This window comes from Rhinopithecus bieti, unplaced genomic scaffold, assembly GCF_001698545.2.
Source record: "Rhinopithecus bieti isolate Rb0 unplaced genomic scaffold, ASM169854v2 scaffold_11110, whole genome shotgun sequence".
Classification (NCBI taxonomy): Eukaryota; Metazoa; Chordata; class Mammalia; order Primates; family Cercopithecidae; genus Rhinopithecus; species Rhinopithecus bieti.
Window position 1 is genome coordinate 1,147,868 of NW_016806890.1, and position 22,803 is coordinate 1,170,670.

At 40.5% G+C, this 22,803-nt stretch overlaps 1 protein-coding gene across 1 annotated transcript in view; it reads right to left on the reverse strand.

The window, feature by feature from the left end:
- Positions 1-3,405: 3,405 nt before the first annotated feature.
- Positions 3,406-22,803, reverse strand: part of ACOT13 (acyl-CoA thioesterase 13) — a 34,580-nt gene continuing 15,182 nt past the window's right edge. The window contains exons 2-3 of the mRNA XM_017878538.1: positions 7,019-7,203; positions 3,406-3,649 (exon numbers count right to left, since the gene is read on the reverse strand). Coding sequence (XP_017734027.1) covers positions 3,493-3,649; positions 7,019-7,203 — 342 coding nt within the window. The 3' untranslated portion in view covers positions 3,406-3,492. The remainder of the gene's footprint in view (positions 3,650-7,018; positions 7,204-22,803) is intronic.

Consider the following 22,803-nt stretch of genomic DNA (forward strand, 5'->3'; position numbering starts at 1 on the left):
TTTTTTTTTTTTTTTTTTTTTTTTTTAAATGAAGAAGAGCTTTGCTTAAGGGTTGCATACTTTTATTGGAGTAAATCTGAATGATCCTACTCCTTTGGAGTAAAACTAGTGCTTACCAGTTTCCAATTGTATTTAGCTTCTGGTTGGAATTTGGAAAAACAAAAAAACAAAAAAAGAAAACCTAAATAAAATAGGTGAAAGTACCCTGACTGTTCAGGTGAATACACAAAGTTTGAAGTGTTAACTTTTTTTTTCCATTTCACTGATGCTACTGGTCACCTTAGGGAATTATTTCATTTCACAGTCTGGCTAAACAGCAAATTCAGAAGAAAAATACCTGGCAGTTGAGTGTGTAACTTCAAGAATACGAATCAAGAACATACTGTCAGCTTTCAAAAGTTAGCAACCTGGCCTAATGCCTTGCTTAATGGGAAAGTGCCATTCTTAAATTTCAAAATGCTTTCATGTGTCCTCTTACTTAAAAATCAGAATCTATTTGAAATAACATTTTGAATGTTTATTACAGCCAGGTACTCTTCTAAGCTCTTGTCTTAACCTCTCAACCTTGGCTGGAAATAGATGCAGAGGTTAAGTAACTTGCTCAAGCTCAGATCATAAGTAGTGGAGGATTTAAAACCAGGCTGGCTGGCTCTAGGGTCTATGCTCTTAATTTGCCATATTGTATTCATTTACCATATTGAATTATACTTACGTTCACCAAGTTAGGCATTTTGGCAGCCATTGTTTACGTTTTTATTTTGGAATAATTTAGAAAAGTTGCCAGAGTAATATGAAAGCTCCTGTGTAATCTTTACCCTCATTTTTATTATTTTGCCACATTTTTTTCATTTTCTCTGTACATGCATTTATACATACTTTCTGAGCTATTTGAGAGTTTGTTGCACACCTTGTGCTTCCTTACCCCTTCCTTAGTACTTTGGCGTATGTTCCAAGTACAAGAATATTTCATATAACTAGAGTAAAATTACCAAACTCAGGGAATGTGATACTCTTTTATCATCCATATTCGTTTTGTTGTCCCAGTATCGTTAGCTTTTCTTAGATCCCCCTAGAGTACAGGATCATTGCATTTAGTTGTTCTCAGTTGTCTTTAATGTGGAACAGTTCCTTAGCCTTTATGTGTTTCATGACCTGTATGTTTTTTGGAGTACGGGGCAATTTTTCTTGTAAATTGTTAACTCATTTTGCATTTGAATTGTTTATTCATGCTTATACCCTTCCCAAGCATACTCTCCATCTGCTCTTCATTGATGTTACCTTTGAGCACCTGGTCAAGGTGTCCTGGTTTTGCCCTATATATGGTACTTACTAGTAGCAATCTCTGGGAAACAACGTGCAAATATCCTGCTCGTTATCAGGAGCTCCCTTGGTGATTCTTTCCAGACTAAAACCAGTCTTTATGATGGTTACAAAATAGTGATTTTCCAAATCTACCCCTCTGTCGATTTGCAGCATTTGTTGTAAGAAAGTGTTCTATCCCTGCCATTTATTATCTGCCTAAATACTATGGCCTCATATTTTTTCCCTGCAAATCATAATTTGCATGCCTTTATTATTTGGAGCATGTGCTTTTATGCAGAAGATACTGTAACTTTTCTATCCCAGCCTTAAGCCCTAGAATCAGCTGTTTCTCCAAGGAGCTCAGGTTCCTTTTAGTGGGAAATATTAGAAGTAAACATTTGGGACCCCTGTATGCTCACTGCTACTGTTGCTACTGTGGAGTCTTCTGCCCTTTCAGTGGACAAATCAGCATATGATGTAGGGAAAGGATTTGCCTTTAACTGTTAACTTGACTTAAATCTACTTAAAGCTGCATCCTTTTTAGTCTTTAATCATGAAATGTTCATTAAGACTCCCTGACACAGAAATCAAGGAAGAGTCAGCTAGGTGCAGTGGTTCACACCTGTAAGTTCAGTACTTCGCGGTGGGGCGGGGGTCGCCAAGGCAGGAGCATTGCTTGAGCCTACAAGTTTGAGACCAGGCTGGGCAACTGTGAGACCTTGTCTCTAAAAAATAAAATTAGGCATGGTGGCACACTGTAGTTCCAGCTACTCAGGAGACTGAGGTGGAAGAATGTCTTGACCCTGGGAGTTTGAGGCTACAGTAAGCTGGGATTGTATCACTGTACTCCAGCCTGAGAGACAGACGCTGTCTCAGAGTGCCACAGTCAACTGAACCTGGAGACTTCTGAGAAATGAACTTGGTCTTTTCAATACCGTAGACTTGGAGGTTTGAGATCTGCATGGTTTTATTCTAAGTACAAGAAAAGGAGCTAGTAGCATGTTTTTTCTTTTTCCCCCTCTATTGGACCATTTCCTGTATCACTAATGTGCTTTGCCTCAAACTTTGTTGAGGTCTTTTTTAGGCATATGGCTCAATCTATTTTATTTTTCAGTATGGGCTGTAGTTCATATATTTTGAAGTTTCATAATCTTAAGAAAAGGAAATGCAAGTGTGGTTTGGCATTTTAGATCTGGGAAGGACCTAAGATTCACTAAGGATTGGCCATTGCTATGGTCTGAATGTGCTTCCCCTAAATTTGTATGTTAAAATCCCAGTCCCCAAGGTGATGATATTAGCAGGTGGGTGTCTTTGGGAAGTTATCAGATCATGAGGGCAGAACCATCAAGATTGGAGTAAGTGCCCTTAAAAAAAGAGAACCCAGGCTGGGCACATTGGCTCACACCTGTAATCCCAGCATGTAGGGGGGGCAAAGGCGGGTGGATCACCTGAGGTCGCGAGTTCGGGACCAGCCTGGCCAACATGGCAAACCCCGTTTCTACAAAAATTAAACAGTGTGATAGCACATGCCTGTAGTCCCAGCTATTTGGGAGGCTGAGGCCGGAGAATCACTTGAACCCAGGGGGCAGAGGTTGCAGTGAGCCGAGATTGTGCTGCTGTACTCCAGCCTGGGCAACAAAGCAAGACTTTGTTTCAAAAAAAAAAAAAGAACCCAGAGGGCTCACTTGCCCCTTCCACCACAGAGTGAGAAGGCACCATCTATGAGCCAGGAAGCAGGCCCTCACCTAACAGGATCTGCTGGGGCCTTGACCTAGGACTTTCCAACCTCTAGAACCATGAACAATTTCTGTTGTTCCTATAAGCTGCCCAGTCTATGATACTTTGCTATAGCAGTCCAAACAGAATTATAATAATTTCTATTTCTCCTTTAGCTTAACACTGGACTTTAGTTGTAATCTTAACTGAGAGTGGGTACCCCTGCTAATTTCTTTGCTTTACCTGTTTTCAAAACACTTTGAGCTAAGAATTTTTCACCCAATTATCACACATGATTAAAAAACAAGTTGCTTAAAATGAAAAAAAAAAAACCAGACACCCCTACCTTTACCCAGGTCCTTTTCCTCAAAGAATATTTCTAACTGCTTCTGGTTTTGCTAGTTTATTTCAAAAATGACAAATGTTTGAGCCAAATCTATACTTGATACTCATTTAGGTCATTCTGCTGTTCTCTCAGTTTCCCAGGTGTTTTGTGTGTCTTCCTTGTGCTATTAATTTTCCTGTGACCTTGTTTGTCAGATCCACAGAGGCAAATGCAAGTGTTTTTCCTTGCTTCAGAACATGTGCTGTAATCACGATATCTTCTCCTAATTTTGCAGGTGACATGTACCTTGAAAGAAAATGAATACAGTTAACAGCAAATAATTTTTCAAAGGGAAGGTTGTGTGCATCTCACAACAGTGTTCCTACGTAACTTACTTTACTCATAAAAATAGTTTAACAGTAGTATTGGTAAGCTTTCTGTACTATCAGATGTGAATGGCTGGTCCTAAGCAGGTTCTCTTACCCATTCCTTAACCCACACAAGTTTCTTTTCCCAAATATATAAGAAGAGGTTTTCTTGCCTCCCCTTTTTTCCCTTTATGTTTCCCACTTCATATTTATTTGGGGCTGGTGAAAGATCTCCTCCAGCTTTCATTTAAATCTCCTTAACTTCTTAGGTGAAATATCACTTGGTGTCTATACATTGTCCTATCCATATTTACAATTTATTTGACTCTAAAATGACAATATAACAACTATAAGGAATTGATACGATGTCCTTACAATTTTGGTGATGGATTGTCTATATTTTTAAGAGATGTACATCCTACTCACTTGTAATCATTAAGTTGTCTTTAACTCAGCTGGCTCCAGCTAATTTAAAAAAAAAAGGGGAAATGAGGATTGTTTAAAACAAATGTTAATGTTTTAAAGGGAAATAATTTCCTTACAGTTTATGTTTCTGCTTTTAGAAAGAAGCCTTTAAAAGGGTATATGTTTTTGCCATATTCAAAATAAGGCTTCAGTATTTATGGCTGGGAGGTATAAGAAAGGTGGATCTGGCCAGGCTCCGATGGCTCACGCCTGTAATCCCAGCACTTTGGGAGGCCGAGGTGGGTGGATCACCTGAGGTCAGGAGTTCGAGACCAGCCTGGCCAACATGGGGAAACCCCATTTTTAGTTGAGATACAACTAAAATACAAAAGTTACAAAATACAAAAGCCGGGCATGGTGATGGGCACCTGTAATCTCAGCTACTTTCGAGGCTGAGGCAGGAGAATTGCAGGAACCCAGGAGGCAGAGGTTGCAGTGAGCCGAGATCATGCCACTGGACTACAGCCTGGGCAATAGAAGAAAGAGCCAATTAAAAAAAAAAAAAAAAAAAAGAAAGGTGGATCTTATTGCTGGAAAGAACAGGCTTGTCTTGAATTCACATACTTCAATGTAAAGAAATGAAAAATGGCATGTTTAGTAGTAGTTTGCCCAGTTTATTTCCCTAAGTTTTGTCTTAGAAGTCAAGAAATTTGGCTAACAAACATTAACTTAAACTGAAGGAAGATAAGGAACCCTTTGTGCTATAGATGAGTAAACATTAAGTCCGGGGAATTTGGAAGTTGGCATTTTGTTAGTAATATTCTAAAATTTCCCCTTTTGTTATTTTGGAACCTCACTTGTTTTTAATCTAAGTCACAGTTTAACAGGCATCCTCAGTCTGTATAATATAGAACTTGATGTGCAGGGGTGGAGTAAATTTGGTACCATGTCAAGTAAATCAAAGAGTGAATCATTAAGTGTTAATGGACTGAAACATTATTCATTTACTTTTGAAATAGCTCTAACTTTTGAAAGACCATGTGCTAGTTTTGTTCAAGGGAATCAGTTTTGAAGCTTAGGCAGCTCTTGGTGGCCAATGTTTTTGGCAACACATATTTGAAAGGCCAAGACTATATTTGACTTACCGAAAATTCCTTAGGGTTGTAAAAGCAAAAGTACCTTAGTAGATCATGAAATGCAGTGCTAGGTTTGAAGATCTCTCTGCTCTTAATAGAGACTTTTAGGGAAAATCAAGTCATCCACTAGTCTTACCTCTTATCACATGAAATAAGGACTGCTGAATATGCACATCAGTAACATAAGCAGAACCTTTCTTTTCTGTACATCTTAATTTCAAAAAGCATTTGGCTGCATCTTGTGATTTGCTTATTGTACCCTCAATTTATTTCCATAAAGAGGGACTAAATGTTTCTTAAGTAAACTTGATAAAAGATTTAGATTCCTTAAAAGCCTACATTGGCCAGGCACGGTGGCTCACACCTGTAATCCCAGCCCTTTGGGAGACCGAGGCGGGCAGATCACAAGGTCAGGAGATCGAGACCAGCATGGCTAACACGATGAAGCCCTGTCTCTACTAAAAATACAAAAAAATTAGCAGGGCGTGGTGGTGGGCGCCTGTAGTCCCAGCTACTTAGGAGGCTGAGGCAGGAGAATGGTGTGAACCCTGGAGGCAGAGCTTGCAGTGAGCCGAGATTGCGCCACTGCACTCCAGCCTGGGCGACAGAGCGAGACTCCATCTCAAAAAAAAAAAAAAAAAGCCTACATTTTTTCCATTACCCTCATACCTTATCACAATGACTCTCTCACCCTAACCTCTGAGTTAGATTTTTCTGTTGCTTAGGTGGAAAAAGCAGTTGTCTTGAAACTAAATCCCTGCGCCCAGCTCTTTATTGAATGAGGCTGCAGTAGTACCAGTTTATGTGAATTGAGTTTTTTACATTTTGTAAGTTTGACCCTGAGGGGCACTGCTCCCTGATCATGTAGTTTAACTCAGAACATATCTGTGTAGTCACAGGGAGAGATCCAGGATTACTGCCCATTCTTAAAACTCAACACTTTGGGAGGCTGAGGTGGGTGGACACTTGAGGTCAGGAGTTCAAGACCACTCTGGCCAACATGGTGAAACCCCGTCTCTACTAAAAATGCAAAAATTAGCCCGGTATGGTGGTGCACACCTGTAATCCCAGCTACTAAGGAGGCTGAGGCAGGAGTATTACTGGAGCCCCAGAGGCAGAGGTTGAAGTGAGCCAGGTTGCGCCACTGCACTCCAGCCTGGGTGACAGAGGAAAACTCCATGTCCAAAAAAAAGAACCCAACACTAGTGTTCAGTTTGTTAGAGTAAGATTACAATGTGTATATGAACTCTGTTTTGAATTGTATGTACTCAATATAATCCTCATATTGTTACAAGTGGTATTTTAAAAATTAAATAAAATGTAATTATTTTTTGTAGAGATGGGGGTCTCGAACTCCTGGCTTCAAGCAATCCTCTTGCCTCAGCCTCCCAAAGTGCTGGGATTATAGGCGTGAGCCACTGCGTCTGGCCCTGAATGGCACTTTTAAGGACTGTGAAACAGTATGAGCCATCAGTCTGTGATTTTTTCCCCTATATCAGTATACACATTAAAAGCTGCATGTTGCTTTTTTGAATGTTTGGGATCATTCCTCTTTTACTGTTGATGCACACTGTACTTGAAAATTAACTGCTCTAGTTCTAGATTTTAAGGCCGTGGAATATTTTAGGACAAAATCTATAGCTACAGTTAAGGAGATAGGCAGCTAATTGAATCTCATGCATTACTAATAATATAAATGTGTTTAGTCTCAGTTGTTTAGACAGGTATCACACAGAAGGTATTTGGAATACAGTTTGGATACATACGTTATGTTCATATCGACACTGACTCCGGGTGCTCCCCTTTCCGTGCATAGCAGAGCCATTGTTGATATGTTATCTACTAATGTGGCTGTCAAACCACCATGGAGAGTGCCTAGTGTATTGGTATGCTCTTCTTCTACTTTCATTTCACAAATCACTTTCCCAGGAGCAGCAGAGACAAGAGTAACCTAAGTATAAAAAAAAAAAGAATCCTGAACATTCATTCTGTAGAATTAGAAAAGCCCAAACAGCCCATGAAGAACAATGGATTGAACTGAATCTTCTGAAAAAAGTTGACTCAGGAATTCAAGTAAATCACCAATCTCTCTGATAGAAATTGACCCTTATGCAAGTCATTTTTAAAGAAAAAGGAGTGTTTAGTGAAAAAATAGTAGTATTGGCTGATCTCCACTCCTCTGCAGAAATCAAACATTCAGTCTGAGCTTTTCAGTCATATGTATGACGCCTGGCATTTTTAATGTCTCATTGGACCTTTGACACCAACAAAGACACCCAGCTGAGATCTGTTAACTCATTGTTTCAATTTGTTGTTTCCTAGTTTTGTACAAGCAGAATAATATTAACATTTTAAGTCACTTAATGAACAGTTCAACTTAAAAGACAACTTCAGTCACTGAGTTACTAGTATTTAAGAAAAACTTTTATACTATAAACCCATGTTAGTATAAAGTATAAGTGTAACAAATCCAGCAAAGTAAGTTACTGCTTTTAAGGTGTAGCCCCATTTACAGTAAGTATAAGGAAAAAGTATTACATAAACATATGCAACAATGTATTTAAAATTTTATGATTTTTGGCTGGGCATGGTGGCTCACGTCTATAATCCCAGCACTTTGGGAGGCTGAGGCAGGTGGATCACGAGATCAGGAGTTTGAGACCAGCCTTACCAACATGGTGAAACCTTGTCTCTACTAAAAATACAAAAATTAGCTGGGTGTGGTGGCGCGCCCCTGTAATCTCAGCTACTCAGGAGGCTGAGGCAGGAGAATCGCTTGAACTCGGGAGGTGGAGATTGCAGTGAGCTGAGATCGTGCTATTGCACTCCAGCCTGGATGACAGGGAGACTGTCTCAAAAAAAAAAAAAAATTATGATTTTTATATCAAACATCTTTAAAAAGACAACTTATAGAAAGGTAAGTTTTCTTATGTATTTATGTTTAAATTACTAGGAAAAACCACCATGGTATAATATTTAGAACTTAGAGCTGAGCCGTGAACGGAATGTGCTGCATCCAGCAACATTAATTTTCGCTCTCACTAGAGGTGTTCAGGAAGAATATGGACGAATTTTTGGTGTGTCTGTTGTATTTGGGAGTAGAGGGATGTCTCAAGCATTAAATGGTTGGTTATATTCTAGATAAGTACCATTTATTAGGCACTGTGATATACTAGGCACTGTGCCAACCACTTACATGTATTATATATAGTAAGGAAGAGACAACATCCATTTGCAGAGAACTTAAAATTCAGAGTGATTTATTTTCAAGGTCACCCAAGATGTGATAAAAACTGAGATTTAGATGTAAGTCTTTCCACCTTCTTATCTCCCTAATCACTAACTATATATAACATCTCTAGGTATGTAGTGGCCTTTATGACTCCCACCAGGAAGACACTTGAGAGTTTCACAAACCACCTATTTAGTGGTTTTATTGTTGAAGGCTCTGAAGGAAAACAGAACCATGCGATATAAAATATCCTAAACAATATTATGTCATGTTTTGCACAACAGGTAAATCAATGTCAAAAAAAAATTTTAGAACAGGATCTTTTTTGTTGTTGGTTTTTTTGTTTTGTTTTGTTTTTTGTTTTGTCCTTTTCTGTTGCTGAGGCTGGAGTGCAGTGGCTCGATCTCGGCTCACTACAACCTCTGCCCTCCAGGTTCAAGCGATCCTCCTGCCTCAGCCTCCCAAGTAGCTGGGATTACAGGCACATGCCACCACACCTAGCTAAGTTTTGTATTTTTAGGAGAGATGAGGTTTCACCATGTTGGCCAGGCTGGTCTCGAACTCCTGACCTCCGGTGATCCACCCGCCTAGGTCCCAAAGTGCTGGGATTAGAGGCGTGAGCCACTGCGCCTGGCCTATGATCATCTGTTTATAGCAATAAATGATCTAGCCACAAGATGTCCTCATAAACTAATAATACACAACCGAGCAAGGATAAGGTGTAAACTCACCTCAGTCACACATTTATGTGATTCTTTATAGCAGGCATTGGCAATGTAAAAAATGAATGAAGTTTAATCCCTGCTCTTAGTGGGTTCAGTGTCTAAAGGAAGAGATAAGCACATAAACTGCAGTGGAAGAAACTGTTGTAGACAGAATAAATACAGGTTTCTTGGAGTAAAGATATCTAACTTTTGAAAGTGTGTATCTAGGGAAAAGACATTAGGAAGGGCTTCCTGGAGAATGACATCTGAGTCTTGAAGAACAGGCAGGAGTTAGCCAGGTGAAGATAAGGGGAAAATCCAGGCAGTTTAAGAAATAGAACTAAATATGAGCGGCTTGTAGACAGCAAAGGTAGTTTTAATGTGGTGTTTCTGTTTTTGTTTTTTGAGATACAGTCTTGCTCTGTCACCCAGGCTGGAGTGCACTGGTGCAATCTCAGCTCACTGTAACCTCCGCCTCCCAGGTTCAAGTGATTCTCCTGCCTCAGCCTCCAGAATAGCTGGGACTACAGGTGCGTGCCACCACACCTGGCTAATTTTTGTATTTTTAGTAGAGATGGGGTTTTGCCATGTTAGCCAGGCTGGTCTTGAACTCTTGACCTCAGGTGATCCACCCGCCTCGGCCTCCCAAAATGCTGGGATGACAGGCATGAGCCACTGTGCCTCAGTTTTAATGTATTTTAAGGCACAGTTGGTTCAGTAAAGCTTAGTTCTTAAAGTTCCATTTGATTACTAACTTTGGCTGGGATGGCAAAATGTAAGACAAATATCAGTTCGATTTTTCTAGTACAGAATACTGGTTTTGATTTTTTCCCCCCAACTTGAAAGGCCAAAGGACATACTAATAAAATTGTTTTAAAATTTACATTGGCATAGAGACAATTTTGTATTGGGCAGCCTGATATGGCAATATAAATGCCTTTATATGTTCAATTCTTGTCTCCTCAAGTCAAATAAGAGAATTAAACCAACGGAAGATGATGAAGGAATGTCCTGCCCACCCTCCCAGAGCTAATCAGTAGTCTTGTTGGGGAAGAGGCCAATGCAAAGCTAACTTCTTTCTGATGAGGAAGGGGAATAGGGAGAGAACCCTGTGAAAAAAACATGTCAGCCTTGGTAAAGATGGGCTGTAGAGCACACATTTGTTTATTCAGTTATATCAACATAGCTAACTCCATGTTAGAGACCATGCTGAGCAATCTGACATGTGCTGTCTCAGTCCTGCCAATGTTTGAAGTGAATACTATTGTCTTCATTTTATAGATGAGAAACAGCTAGTCTAAGTTTAACTAGGATGTCTCAGGTTTAACCATTATGCAAAACAGCCTGCCCTCACATATCACCTGGACTGCTACAGACAACTGGGTCCTGATTCCTTAGGTGTCTTGGTAAAGATGGTATGGAGGCTTTTATGATGTCAAGGGGTCAAAAATTTACCTGCCATGGCCTAACCATACAGAGAACTGTCCAGATATGTTCAGTCCCAGGATCCTGCAGATTGGAAAATTGCAATAGGTTGGCAAGAACTTTTATGGATCAGCACTATTTGCCACAATGGGCTCCTCAGTATATCATAAAAATGCTTCCATGTACACATGCATATACAGTAATCTGTCCCTTTTATATATGGCCCTGTATCATGCTGTCTCTTCCTTGTACTTCATGCATTCATACGAGTTTATACGACTTCATCTGTGTAATCCCAGCACTTTGGGAGGCCGAGGCAGGCAGATCACTTGAGGTCAATAGTTCAAGACCAGCCTGGCCAACATGGTGAAACTCTCTCTACTAAAAATACAAAATCAGCCAAGCATGGTGGGGCATGCCTGTAATCCCAATTACTTGGGAGGCTGAGGCAGGAGAATCCCTTGAGCCTGGGAGGCGGAGGTTGCGGTTAGCTGAGTTCACACCACTGCACTCCAGCCTAGGCAACAGAGTGAGACTCCGTCTCAAAAAAGACTCAGGTTGCCATAGCCCCTCACCCTCTCCCATCTGAGCTAAAATTCATCACAAAGAGACACTCCACATGACACAGAGTCTCTCCTTTCCTCACTTTTTCAGTAAAGATAGGGAGAAGGCTGCCTAACAACAGCAGTGAAGATGCTGTTCTTCATCACTGAGATGGTCCTTTATGAGGCTGAGTACCAAGAGTTCTCTTTAAGCCTTGGCATTTCAGATCATTCTGGTCTTTAAAAGAGTTGCATTCTGCTGAGTAGTGGGATAAATAAATAAGCCACTGCCATCACTGTAACTGCTGCTGGCTGCTGTGCAACTCACCACCACTCCCTCTGCTAAACAGATAAAGGAATGTATGTCTCTGGCTCAGTAAGGGTGTCTGTAATGGGCCTAAAGCACAGGAGTGTGACATATGGTATGAGAAAATCTGTGTACATAAACGTGAGCCACCCCAAAAAGAAGACTGTATACAGAAGCATAGAGAAAAACGGACAGTCTTAATGGATGAGAATTTTCTACGTGTATATTTGTGAATAAGGCTGTTTTCAAGCAATTTTCCCTGATGATGGACGTTGTTAACTTTGTGTGACACTGCAGATGACAGGCGTTCTAAGGACAGCGTATGAATGCACCTTCATATAAGCAGGAAAGGAGGTAAAAAGACAGGATGTGGCAGTGTGATGGGGTAGCAACAGCAACAAACACAGATGACATTTATGTTCAAGGGGCTCTAGAAAGGTACATGCTATAAAAGTACCATGGTTCAACCATATTGCTGTTATCAGTCCAGCATTTCTGCTTTATAATGTGTGTTCTAGTAGCTTCATTACACAGGTGACTTCTGCTTAATGGTTAAGAGTAGTGGTTCTGGAATCAGACTTAGGCAAGACCCTGAACTGAGGTTTCCCCATCTGTAGAGATAACGTACTGTACTGCCCTTATAGGGTTTTGTAAAAATTAAGATTAAAATTCAAATTAGGACAAGGCCTGGTATGTCACAGGTGATCAAAACACTTTAATTTTGGGAGACTGAGGCAGGAGGATTGCTTGAGTCCAGGAGTTTGAGACCAGCCTGGGCAACACAGCAAGAACCCAACTCTATAAAAATTTTAAACAATGAGCCAGGCATGGTGGCATATGCCTGTAGTCCCAGCTCCCAGGGAAGCTGGGGTGGGGAGCATCGCTTGAGCCCGAGAGGTCAAGGTTACAGTAAGCTGGGATCGTGCCACTGCACTACAGCTTGGGTGGCAAGACTGAGACCCTGTCCCCAAAATAACAACAACACTTTAATTTGCATCCTTATTATAAAAACTTATCAAACAGAAAATTTTGTTTGTATAGTTTGGCATGTATTTTCTTAAAATTATTTCTATTGCTGAGGTCAACTATGACCTAACTACAAAACTCAAAGGACCCTTGGCAGCCTCTCTCTTCCTTAAGTGACCTCTCAGCATTTGGTGACATCGTGAACTTTTCCTGGGCTTCCCTTAATTCTCATGACACCACCTCCTCCTGGCTTTCCTCCTACTCTACCAGCCACTCCCCAGTCTCCTTTGCTGGCTCTTAAGTCTTAGATTTAACTAGTCATTCAAAGACCAGACTTGATATTGGATTTACTCAGAAGGATATAGGATATATTTCTCTCCTGAGTTGTTGCAGTTGACTTCCAATTTATCTCCCTATTTCTGCCCTTGCCACCACCCCCATGTTTAGTCTCAATATTAGCAACAAGAGTGCTCCTTTGAAAATATAAACAGTGCTTGACAGAAAACAACAGTGCAAAAGTGATATGCATTCAGCATGATCCTTGACTTTATGTTCAGATAAAACTATTGTTAAGTTGAAAGTATCTCAATTTATGATGGGCTTATGCCAATGCGACCCCATCGTAAGTCAAAGAGCAGCTGTAGAAGTCAAATTATGTTACTTGTCTGCTTAAAACCCTCTCTAATGGAGCCCTCAAACGATGAAAAGCACAGCAATGGAAAGTCTGAGGGCCTTGACTTTTTATTGCCCTTCCTGGAACACTCTTCTTCTTCAACATTCATGACTTTCTCAGGTCTTTATTGAAATGTCACTGTTTCAGTGATATCTTTCCAGATAAGATGTAAAATTGAACTTCTTAAAAAAAAGAACTTACAGGAATATACATCTTGGGGCAGGGTGGGGGGTGGATTTAAGTTCTCCTGCACCAATACTCTATCTTCCACCTTTATTTCCTTTATAGCAGTTATCACCATCTAACATACTATGTATTTCCTTTATTTATTTTGTTTAGTGTTTGATTTGCTCCACTAAAATAGAACTTCCGTTGCGTGCAGGGATTTTTGTCAGTTGTGTTCACTGATGTATCTCCAGTACCTAGACTAGCAATGTTTTAGTAGCTAATATACATTCTTTCCTAAAGGAATGTATGTCTCTGGCTCAGTAAGGGTGTAGGCACATAGTAGGCACCCAAATATTTGTTGAGTGAATGAATACACTGAAACTTGAAGATCAACGAGGAGCATTCTGTAACAGTATGCCCAATATTTAGTGGCTTCAGCAACTAACTGAACAAACTATAGGGAGAATATTCTATGTAAAAGGCATTCGACTGGGCACCTTCCACTAGGCACTAAAGTTCCCTTTGACAAATGGTTATTAAGCATATGGACTTGCTCCCAAGGAAAAAGTATAGAGGGAAGACAAACAAATCAGCAGATATTTTCAATAATATACAGAAAGTTCTATAACAAAAGTTAGTCAAGGTGTAGAAGTAGATCAGAGGAAGACATTTGGGGCTGCCAGGGAAGGCTTCTCAGAGGTAGCAGGTGTCACCTGCAAAGGACTTGAAGGATGAGTGAAAATGGCAGGCAAATGGGGCAAGGGTAGAGGATCCAAAGGTGAGCCCTAGTCCTCAGGGAGTGTACAAAACAGCAAGGGTTATAAGAGAATGCCAAAAATAACAAGAGTTGCTAAACTAATGCCATGGAAAGCAAAACAAAGCCCTAGGGAAGAGCAAACAGGAATTAAATTAAATATTCCCTGAAGGTTAGTTAGCTAAGCTTAAGTAACCCTGCTTTTGTTCATTGAAATAGTGGTGGTGGTGACAGATATGCTACCAAAGAATAAAAACAATTACTATCCCACTAAAACAAAATTTAATGATTTAAAAAATCACTATATTTTTCTTCCCCAAAGGCTGATAAGTGGCAGATTTTATTGAATCATTCTGGAATGCCTATAAAGGTGGGTGCTCTGAAGGCCTCTATCACATGGATCTCATTGGCAAGACTTCTCTCATACACAGGTTCCCTACTGTCTTGAACCTGGAAAAAGTGGGCTGATAGGGAAGGAGCCTTTCTTATCCTGTCTTCCATAGATTGAGGATTTGGGAAATGTTTGTTCACACTTCCAGTTCTCCTTTAAAGAGGGAAAGCACAAATTGTGTAGAATTTTTGCAACTGAGCTTCAGTTTGGAATCTAGTAGGGTAGTTCCCAGGAGGGGATGGTGCTCTGAAGGAACGCAAATACGGCACACCAAGGCCAGGGGAATAGCCCATTTGTCATATAAAACAACAGGCACAAAGAAGTTTAAATCATCTCTGTTCACTTTGTATGCTACAAAGTCCTGGAACTCTTAGGATAGTCAAGTAAAACTACAGTTTTCTTCAGTGTTCTGTTTTAATTCAGCAGTAGCTCAGAGGATTTACAAAGAAAGAATTAAATCTTGACTATCTTCCATGGCAGAGAAAATGTATTCATCATTTCTCTTGAAATTGGTCATCCATTCACTACTGCTAAAATTATAATTTTATAAAATAGTTATATTTGCTGTGAGTTTATGCCACGTTCCTTTCCCCTACAATATGAATAACTCTTGAGTTCATTATTTCACAAATTGTATGTTGATTCCTTAAATCCTATCTCTGGGCTGGGTGCAGTGGCTCAAGCCTGTAATCCCAGCACTTTGGGAGGCCGAGACGGGCGGATCACGAGGTCAGGAGATGGAGACCATCCTGGTGAACAGAGTGAAACCCCGTGTCTACTAAAAAAATACAAAAAAAAATTAGCCGGGCGAGGTGGCGGGCGCCTGTAGTCCCAGCTACCCGGGAGGCTGAGGCAGGAGAATGGCATGAACCTGGGAGGCGGAGCTTGCAGTGAGCTGTGATCCGGCCACTGCACTTCAGCCTGGACGACAAAGCAAGATTCCGTCTCAAAAAAAAAAAAAAAAAAAAATCCTATCTGAGTCATCTTAGTTTTATTAAATTTTTAATTATTAAAAAAAATTCATTTTACATATATAAAGCAGTATAAAAGTACAATTTCCTACCTACTACCCTTTCAGTGCTGAGTATCATTCTATACCATTCCCTAGGCTTACTCATATACACACAGGGTATACAATTTTTTAAAGGGTATTTTTCTTACCTTTTATTCAATTACAAAAATGGGATATTACATACATTACTTGGCAGCTTTCATTTTTCTCTTCCCAATGTATCACAGTCATTTCTCTAGCTCAATTTATTTGTTTTTAATTTTTTTTAGAGATGGGGTCTCTCTATTTTGCCCAGGCTGGACTCAAACTCCTGGGCTTAAGTGACCCAAAAAGAGAAGGCACGACACCATGCGCAGCCTCCAGCCCAATGTATAGAGATCTCTTTCAATAGCTCTGTGGTATTCCCTACTATGAATATACTAGAATTTGTCAAGCTATTTCTTTTTTTTTTTTTTGAGACGGAGTCTGGCTCTGTCGCCCAGGCTTCGAGGCCCAGGGCCTGGAGTGCAGTGGCCGGATGCCTCAGCTCAGCTGGCAAGGGCTCGCGCCCTCGCGGGTTTACACACGCCATTCTCCTGCCTCAACAGGGCTTACCCGAGGTAGACCTGGGGACTACCAGGTGCCCGCTCGCCCAGATTAACCTTTTTTTTTTTTTTTCTCTTGTATTTTTTAGTGGAGACGGCCGGGGTTTCACTGTGTTAGCCAGGATGGTCTCGATCTCCTGACCTCGTGATCTGCCCGTCTCGTCTCGGCCTCCCAAAGTGCTGGGATTACAGGTTTGAGCCACCGCGCCCGGACGCTATTTCTTAAAATACGTGTTATTTCTATATATTTTTTTTTTTACCATCACAAAGATGCTTTATTTGTATAGGATAGATTGACAAAATTAGATAGCTGGGTATAAGAGTATATAAGAGTATATAAAGTTTTTGTTTGTTTTTTTATTTTTTGTTTTTTTGAGACAGTCTCTTTCTTGTTGTCCAGGCTGGAGTGCAGTGGTGCGATCTCAGCTCACTATAGCCTCCACCTCCCGGGTTCAAACAATTCTTCTGCCTCAGTCTCCCGAGTAGTTGGGACTACAGGCACCACCACCATGCCCGGCTAATTTTTGCATTTTTAGTAGAGACGAGGTTTCACCATGTTGGCCGGGCTGGTCTCGAACTCCTGACTTCTAGTGATCTGCCCTCCTTGGCTTCCCAAATCCCAAAATCCAAAGGGATTACAGGTGTGAGCCACCACATCCAGCCATATTTTAAATTTAACAGATCTGCCAGATTTTCCAACAGTAATGAATATGTTGTTTCCTCATTGGTTAACAATAATGCATATTATCTTAATTTTTACACTTGATAAACAAAACATAGTATCTCGTGGTTTTAATTAGCATTAGCCAGACTCACAGTGCTTTTAAGCATCCTTTAATGTTTATTGCCTTTTTTCTGTGAACAGCCTCTTTATGTCTTTTGTGCCTACTTACCTATTACAGTCTGTCTCTACAGTTCTTTTTACCTATCAAATTTTAACACCAATTCATATGGTGAAATTCCAGACTGTTGTATTTTGACTTTTATTGTATCTCTTGCCATAAAAAGATGAGTTCAGATGAACAAAGTGCATACTGCCTGACACACAGTGCTATGTAGATGTTTTTAAAAATAAACGATTGAAAGTTCTTTTTAAGGTTGTGCACAACATTTAATGACATGCTCCTGTTAGTAAATCATTGTTAAGATGTGACTTATAGTAACACAGGACTCAGTCACATGCAGTTACTGTGATTTCTTTTACTAATTCTCCCATGGTTGGACATTTAGGTTATTTCCCCTCAGACAATTTTTTTTTTTTTTTTGAGACAGGATCTCACTTTGTTGCCCAGGCTGAAGTGCAGTGGCATGATCATAGCTCAATGCAGCCTCGACCTCCTGGGTTCAAGGGTTCCTCTCACCTTAGCCTCCTGTGCAGCTGGGGCCACAAGCACACACCACCACACCTGGTTAATTTTTAAAATTTTTTGTAGAGTCGGGGTCTCATTTTGTTGCCTAGGCTGGTCTCAAACTCCTGGGCTCAAGCTATCCTACTGCGTTCGCCTCCCAAAGTGTTGGAATTACAGGTATGAGCCACCATGCCCAGCTATTTCCCACTTTTGATATCACAAATAATGCTGCAACAAATTTTTTTGTACATAGATCTTTGAAAAAAATATGCCTTATTTTGTCTTGGGTACTGCTTATACATAAGACAGTTTTAATGACCAATGAACTTGAAAATATCTATTGGCATATCATGTTGATACATTTTGAATATCACTGCCCTTTTGTAGTCAGTCCAAAATCTATAAGTTTTCTATTAATAGTAAGTATAAGATCTATTCTTTTGGCTGGGCGCGGTGGCTCACGCCTATAATCCTAGCACTTTGGGAGGCTGAGGCAGGAGGATCACTTGAGGTCAGGAGTTTGAGACCAGCCTGGCCAACATGGTGAAACCCCGTCTCTACTAAAATACAAAAATTAGCCAGGCATGGTGGTACATGCCTGTAATCCCAGCTGCTATGGAGGCTGAAGCAGGAGAAATGCTTGAACCTGGGAGGCAGAGGTTGCAGTGAGCCGAGATTGTGTCATTGCACTCCAGCCTAGGCAACAAAGTGAGACTCTGTCTCAAAAAAAAAAAAAAAAAAAAGATCTATTCTTACCTTTCTAACCATTTCTGTCTTCTTTACATGCTTTCTTTCTCTCAAGCCTGTATGTCTTTAAGGTTCAGTCCTAAATCTTTACTGCTTCTCTCCAGTGTGTTCCTCCTCTTGACATCTCATTCAGGTATTCACCTTCATCACTCATTTCCATAAAGATGACTTTACACTTTGCCTTCCTTTGGAATTCCACTCCTTATTTCTATGTGTGTTGGACTCCACATGGTATTTTCGGATCCTAGCACAGTGCCTATCAGTTGATATTCCCAATGTATGTTCCTCCACGTGTTACTGTGAGAGGAAAGTTTCAATGGCGAATAACTTAAACACGATAATGTTAAGCATATTTATTTACTGCGAAACTACTCCAAAGTTTTAATATGTAAAAGGGATACAATATCTCCACTTACATGAAGTACCTAGAGTAGTCATTTCATAGAGACAGAAAATAGAATGCTGGTAGCCAGAGCTGGGGGCAAGGAGAAATGGAGAGTTATTTTTTAATGGGTCGTAGTTCCAGTGTTGCAAGATGGAAAGAGTTTCTGGAGATGGATAGTGGTGCAAAACAATGAGGATGTAATTAATATTACAAAACTATACACTTAGAAATGGTTAAGATGGTGTGTGTTTCCTCCAAATCTCATGTTGAAATGTGATCCCTAATGCTGAGGTAGGGCCTTGTGAGAGGTGTTTGAGTAATGGGGATAGATCTCTCACAAATGGCTTGGTGCCCTTCTTGCTCATGCAAGATCTGATTGTTTAAAAGAGTGTAGTAGCCTAAGCAACAAAGTGAGGCCTGTTTTTACAAAAAATTTTAAAAATTAGCTGGATGTGGTGGCACGCTCCTGTGGTCCCAGCTACATGGGAGGTTGAGGCAAGGAGGACTGCTTGAGCCCAGGAGGCTGAGGCTGCAGTGAGCTGTGAATGTGCCACTGTACTCTAGCCTGGGTGACAGGGTGAGATCCTGTAAGAAAAAAGAAAAGAAGAGAAGAGAGAAAAGAGAAAGAGAGAAGAAAAGACAGAAAGAGTAAGAGAAAGAAAGGAGAGAGAGAAAGAAAGAAAAAAAGAAAGAAAAGAAAAGAAAAAGAATAGAAAAAATAGGAAAAAGAAAAAAAAGAGTGTGGCACTCCCTCTCGCTTGCCATCTGACACACCTGCTCACACTCTGCTTTCAGACATGATTGTAAGCTTCCCAAGGCCCTCATCCAGAAGCAAGCACCCCACTTCTTGTACAGCCTGCAGAATTGTGAGTCAAATAATACTCTTTTCTTTATAAATTACCCAGTCTCAGGTATTCCTTTATAGCAATGCAAATGGACTAACACAGGTATTACATTTTATGTTATGTGTATTTTACTAAATTTTTAAAAAAAGGATACATCAGTGTTTCCTGAACTTACTTATTCATGAAACTCTTTTGTAAACAGTACCTCTGATGGCCCCTTCCTGGCAGCAGGAGTGGGAGAACTTGGGAAAAGAAAGGGAAACAGGATGACAGACAGAGGGGAAAATAGAGTGCAAATGAGAGAGAGAGACAGAGAAATAGAGGGAAAGAGTAAGTAAGAGAGAAACTGGAAGAGACAGAAATCAAAGGAAGACACAGAGGGTGAAACTAGAAGAAGAAATAGTGTAAAAGGAAGGCAGAAAGTTAAGACATGTTGAAGATTGTGAAAATCATAAGAAAAGCTATAAAAGGGAATTTATGCAAGAAATATTGTATAATTTAAAAGTAATTAGGCCTCCTGAATGTAAAATTATTTTAAAAAACAGTTCATGTACAAGATACGTAAAAAAAATATATATACTTTTAGTAACAGGATTATGAGGAGGCATAATATGGATTTTTACCTACGTTAAAGGCGAAAAAAATTTTTTTTGTTTTAAAGGTTTAAGCAAGTTTTAAAATGTTAATTATAAAGAAAATTCTGTGTGTAAACATATCGACTAAAGTTAAAGGGGTGTCATCCAGTTTTTCTGTGAACTGGACATTAAAATAAAAGCACAATATATTTTTCTTAAAGCACTAACCTGCTCTTCAACAAAATTATAAAAGTTAAAAGAGTCTATAAAAGTCTACCTTATCGTCAGACATTAAAATTCGGTAAATAATGTCTACAAGATTTTATTAAAATTACATTTAACATTAATAGCACATTAATATAAAGGTAAATTTTAACTTATCTGGCATAAACTCATACAAAAACATTGTCAAATATCAAATGGTGTTTGGCTTTCTTAAGGCCTAAAGGCAGCCAGGTAAGTCACAAGGCCCCTTATCCCCAAGGCCAGGGCACACAGGGGCAGTGAAGGCCACAAGAAGGCCAAACATTAAAAGGGGGCAGGGCTGCAGCGTCCCCTAGGCGGCGCTGCGTGGGAATAGAGCAAGGGGCATCACCATGAGGCCTCAAGCTCAAGCCCCAGGATATGCAGCAGAAATTATATACTTAATGTATTTTCTACTTTCCCTTCCCTTGGAACTAAAAGTCTTTTAGAATTTCCAGTACACGAGCACCAGCCTGAAAACCACGTCCTAATCAAAAGACAGAAAGAAAAAGAAACTCAAGCCAGCCTAGGAAGAACCCTATTTTATGCTGTTAACCACTGAGACTGCCGTCCGCATAGCCGAGAAAAAAAATGAACCCACCATACTCGAGTCAAGAAAACATCTTCCTCTCAGAATCATTGGTTACTATACTAGAATCAAATCCTACTCAGTTAAAGAAAGCTTAATTTTCATATACCTTCTATATTGCTTCCTTTCCTTTCCTTGTTCTGTTACTAGCTCCTTTGTAACTAAGTCTGACTCACCTCAGACCATTGCCTTTAATGCTTGCTCTGTCATACCTTGTGCAAATGTGAAAGATCAGCAACAGCTAGCCTTTTCACACAAACATTTATGTCCCAGCCCTCTAATTGACACAGTTACCCCTAGCACTCACTGTTGTAATGACCTGCAGAAAAAACGTCAATTTTCTGCTCCTACAGCCTGGCAACCTTGTAGTAAATGGGACTACGTCCCTTAAACTACTCAGGAGCAAAGTTGACTTTCATGAAAAAGGTTTGTGCAGATCTAAAACCCCTCATCTATTTCACTAAAAGGACTACCCCTTCTAACTGTCAGCCTTATCAATATAACCCTGTCCTTCTGTTTATCACCACGTTCACCTTAACTAACTCTAGACCTGCCCTTAGTCGCTTCTATGGTATGGGTATTGACATAAATGGAAAAGACCCCCTAGGTATTTTTAAAATACGCATTTTCCCCATCTCCCCCTTCTTCAGTAGCCTCAGTTCTGGATCCTACACCAGTTGCTCCTACATCTAATAAAACTAGGTTGTCTATTTTAAAAATAAGAGATCTAAGACAGACCTTAGCCATCAAGACAAAATATCAAGATGCAAATGCCTGGCTGAAATGGATTAAATAATCCATTTGCACTTTAAATAAAAGCGATTATTATGCTTGTATGCACGGTAGACCAGAGGTCCAGATTATTTCCTTTCCACTCAGATGGTCTCCTCGTTGACCAGATATGGACTGTGTAGGGGAAAGAAAAAGAGATCAGACTGTTATTTTGTCTATGTAGAAAAAGGAAGACATAAGAAATTTCATTTGGATCTGTACTAAGAAAAATTATTCTGCCTTGAGATGCTGTTAACCTGTAACCCTAGCCCCAACCCTGTGCTCACAGAAACATGTGCTGTGTTGACTCAAGGTTTAATGGATTTAGGGCTGCGCAGGATGTGCTTTGTTAAAATTGTGTTTGCAGGCAGTATGCTTGGTAAAAGTCATCACCATTCTCCAGTATCGAGTACCCAGGGACACAATGCTTGCGGAAGGCCACAGGGACCTCTGCCCAAGAAAGCCTGGGTATTGTCCAAGGTTTCTCCCCACCGAGACAGCCTGAGATATGGCCTCGTGGGAAGGGAAAGGACCTGACAGTCCCCCAGCCGGACACCCGTAAAGGGTCTGTGCTGAGGAGGATGAGTGAAAGAAGGCGGCCTCTCTGCAGTTGAGAAAAGAGGAAGGCATCTGTCTCCTGCTTGTCCCTGGGAATGGAATGTCTTGGCATAAAACCTGATCATACATTCTGTTTACTGAGATAGGAGAAAACCGCCTTATGGCTGGAGGTGAGACATACTGGCGGCAATACTGCTCTTTATTGCACTGAGATGCTTATATAAAGTCAAACATAAATCTGGCCTACATGCACATCCAGGCACAACACCTTTCCTTAAACTTATTTATGACACAGAGTCCTTTGCTCACGTTTACCTGCTGACCCTCTCCCACCATTATCCTATAGTCCTGCCACATCCCCCTCACGGAGATGGTAACGATAGTGATCAATAAATACTGAGGGAACTCAGAGATCAGTGCCGGTGCAGGTCCTCCGTATGCTGAGTGCCAGTCCCCTGGGCCCACTTTTCTTCCTCTATACTTTGTCTCTGTGTCTTATGTCTTTTCTCAGTCTCTTGTCTCCCTTGTGAGACATACCCACAGGTATGGAGGGGCAGGCCCCCTTCAGGACTGTATGGTGGCTCTTTTTCAAAATCACACTGCTTGGGATAATCCATCATACTAAGCTCTCTCTGCTATTTCCTAAAATTCAACACCCTGTGGGTCAGCCCCTGAGGGCAATACCGCTTCCATTTCTAAATGCCAGGTTTACTTTGTGCCTCTCACGGCAG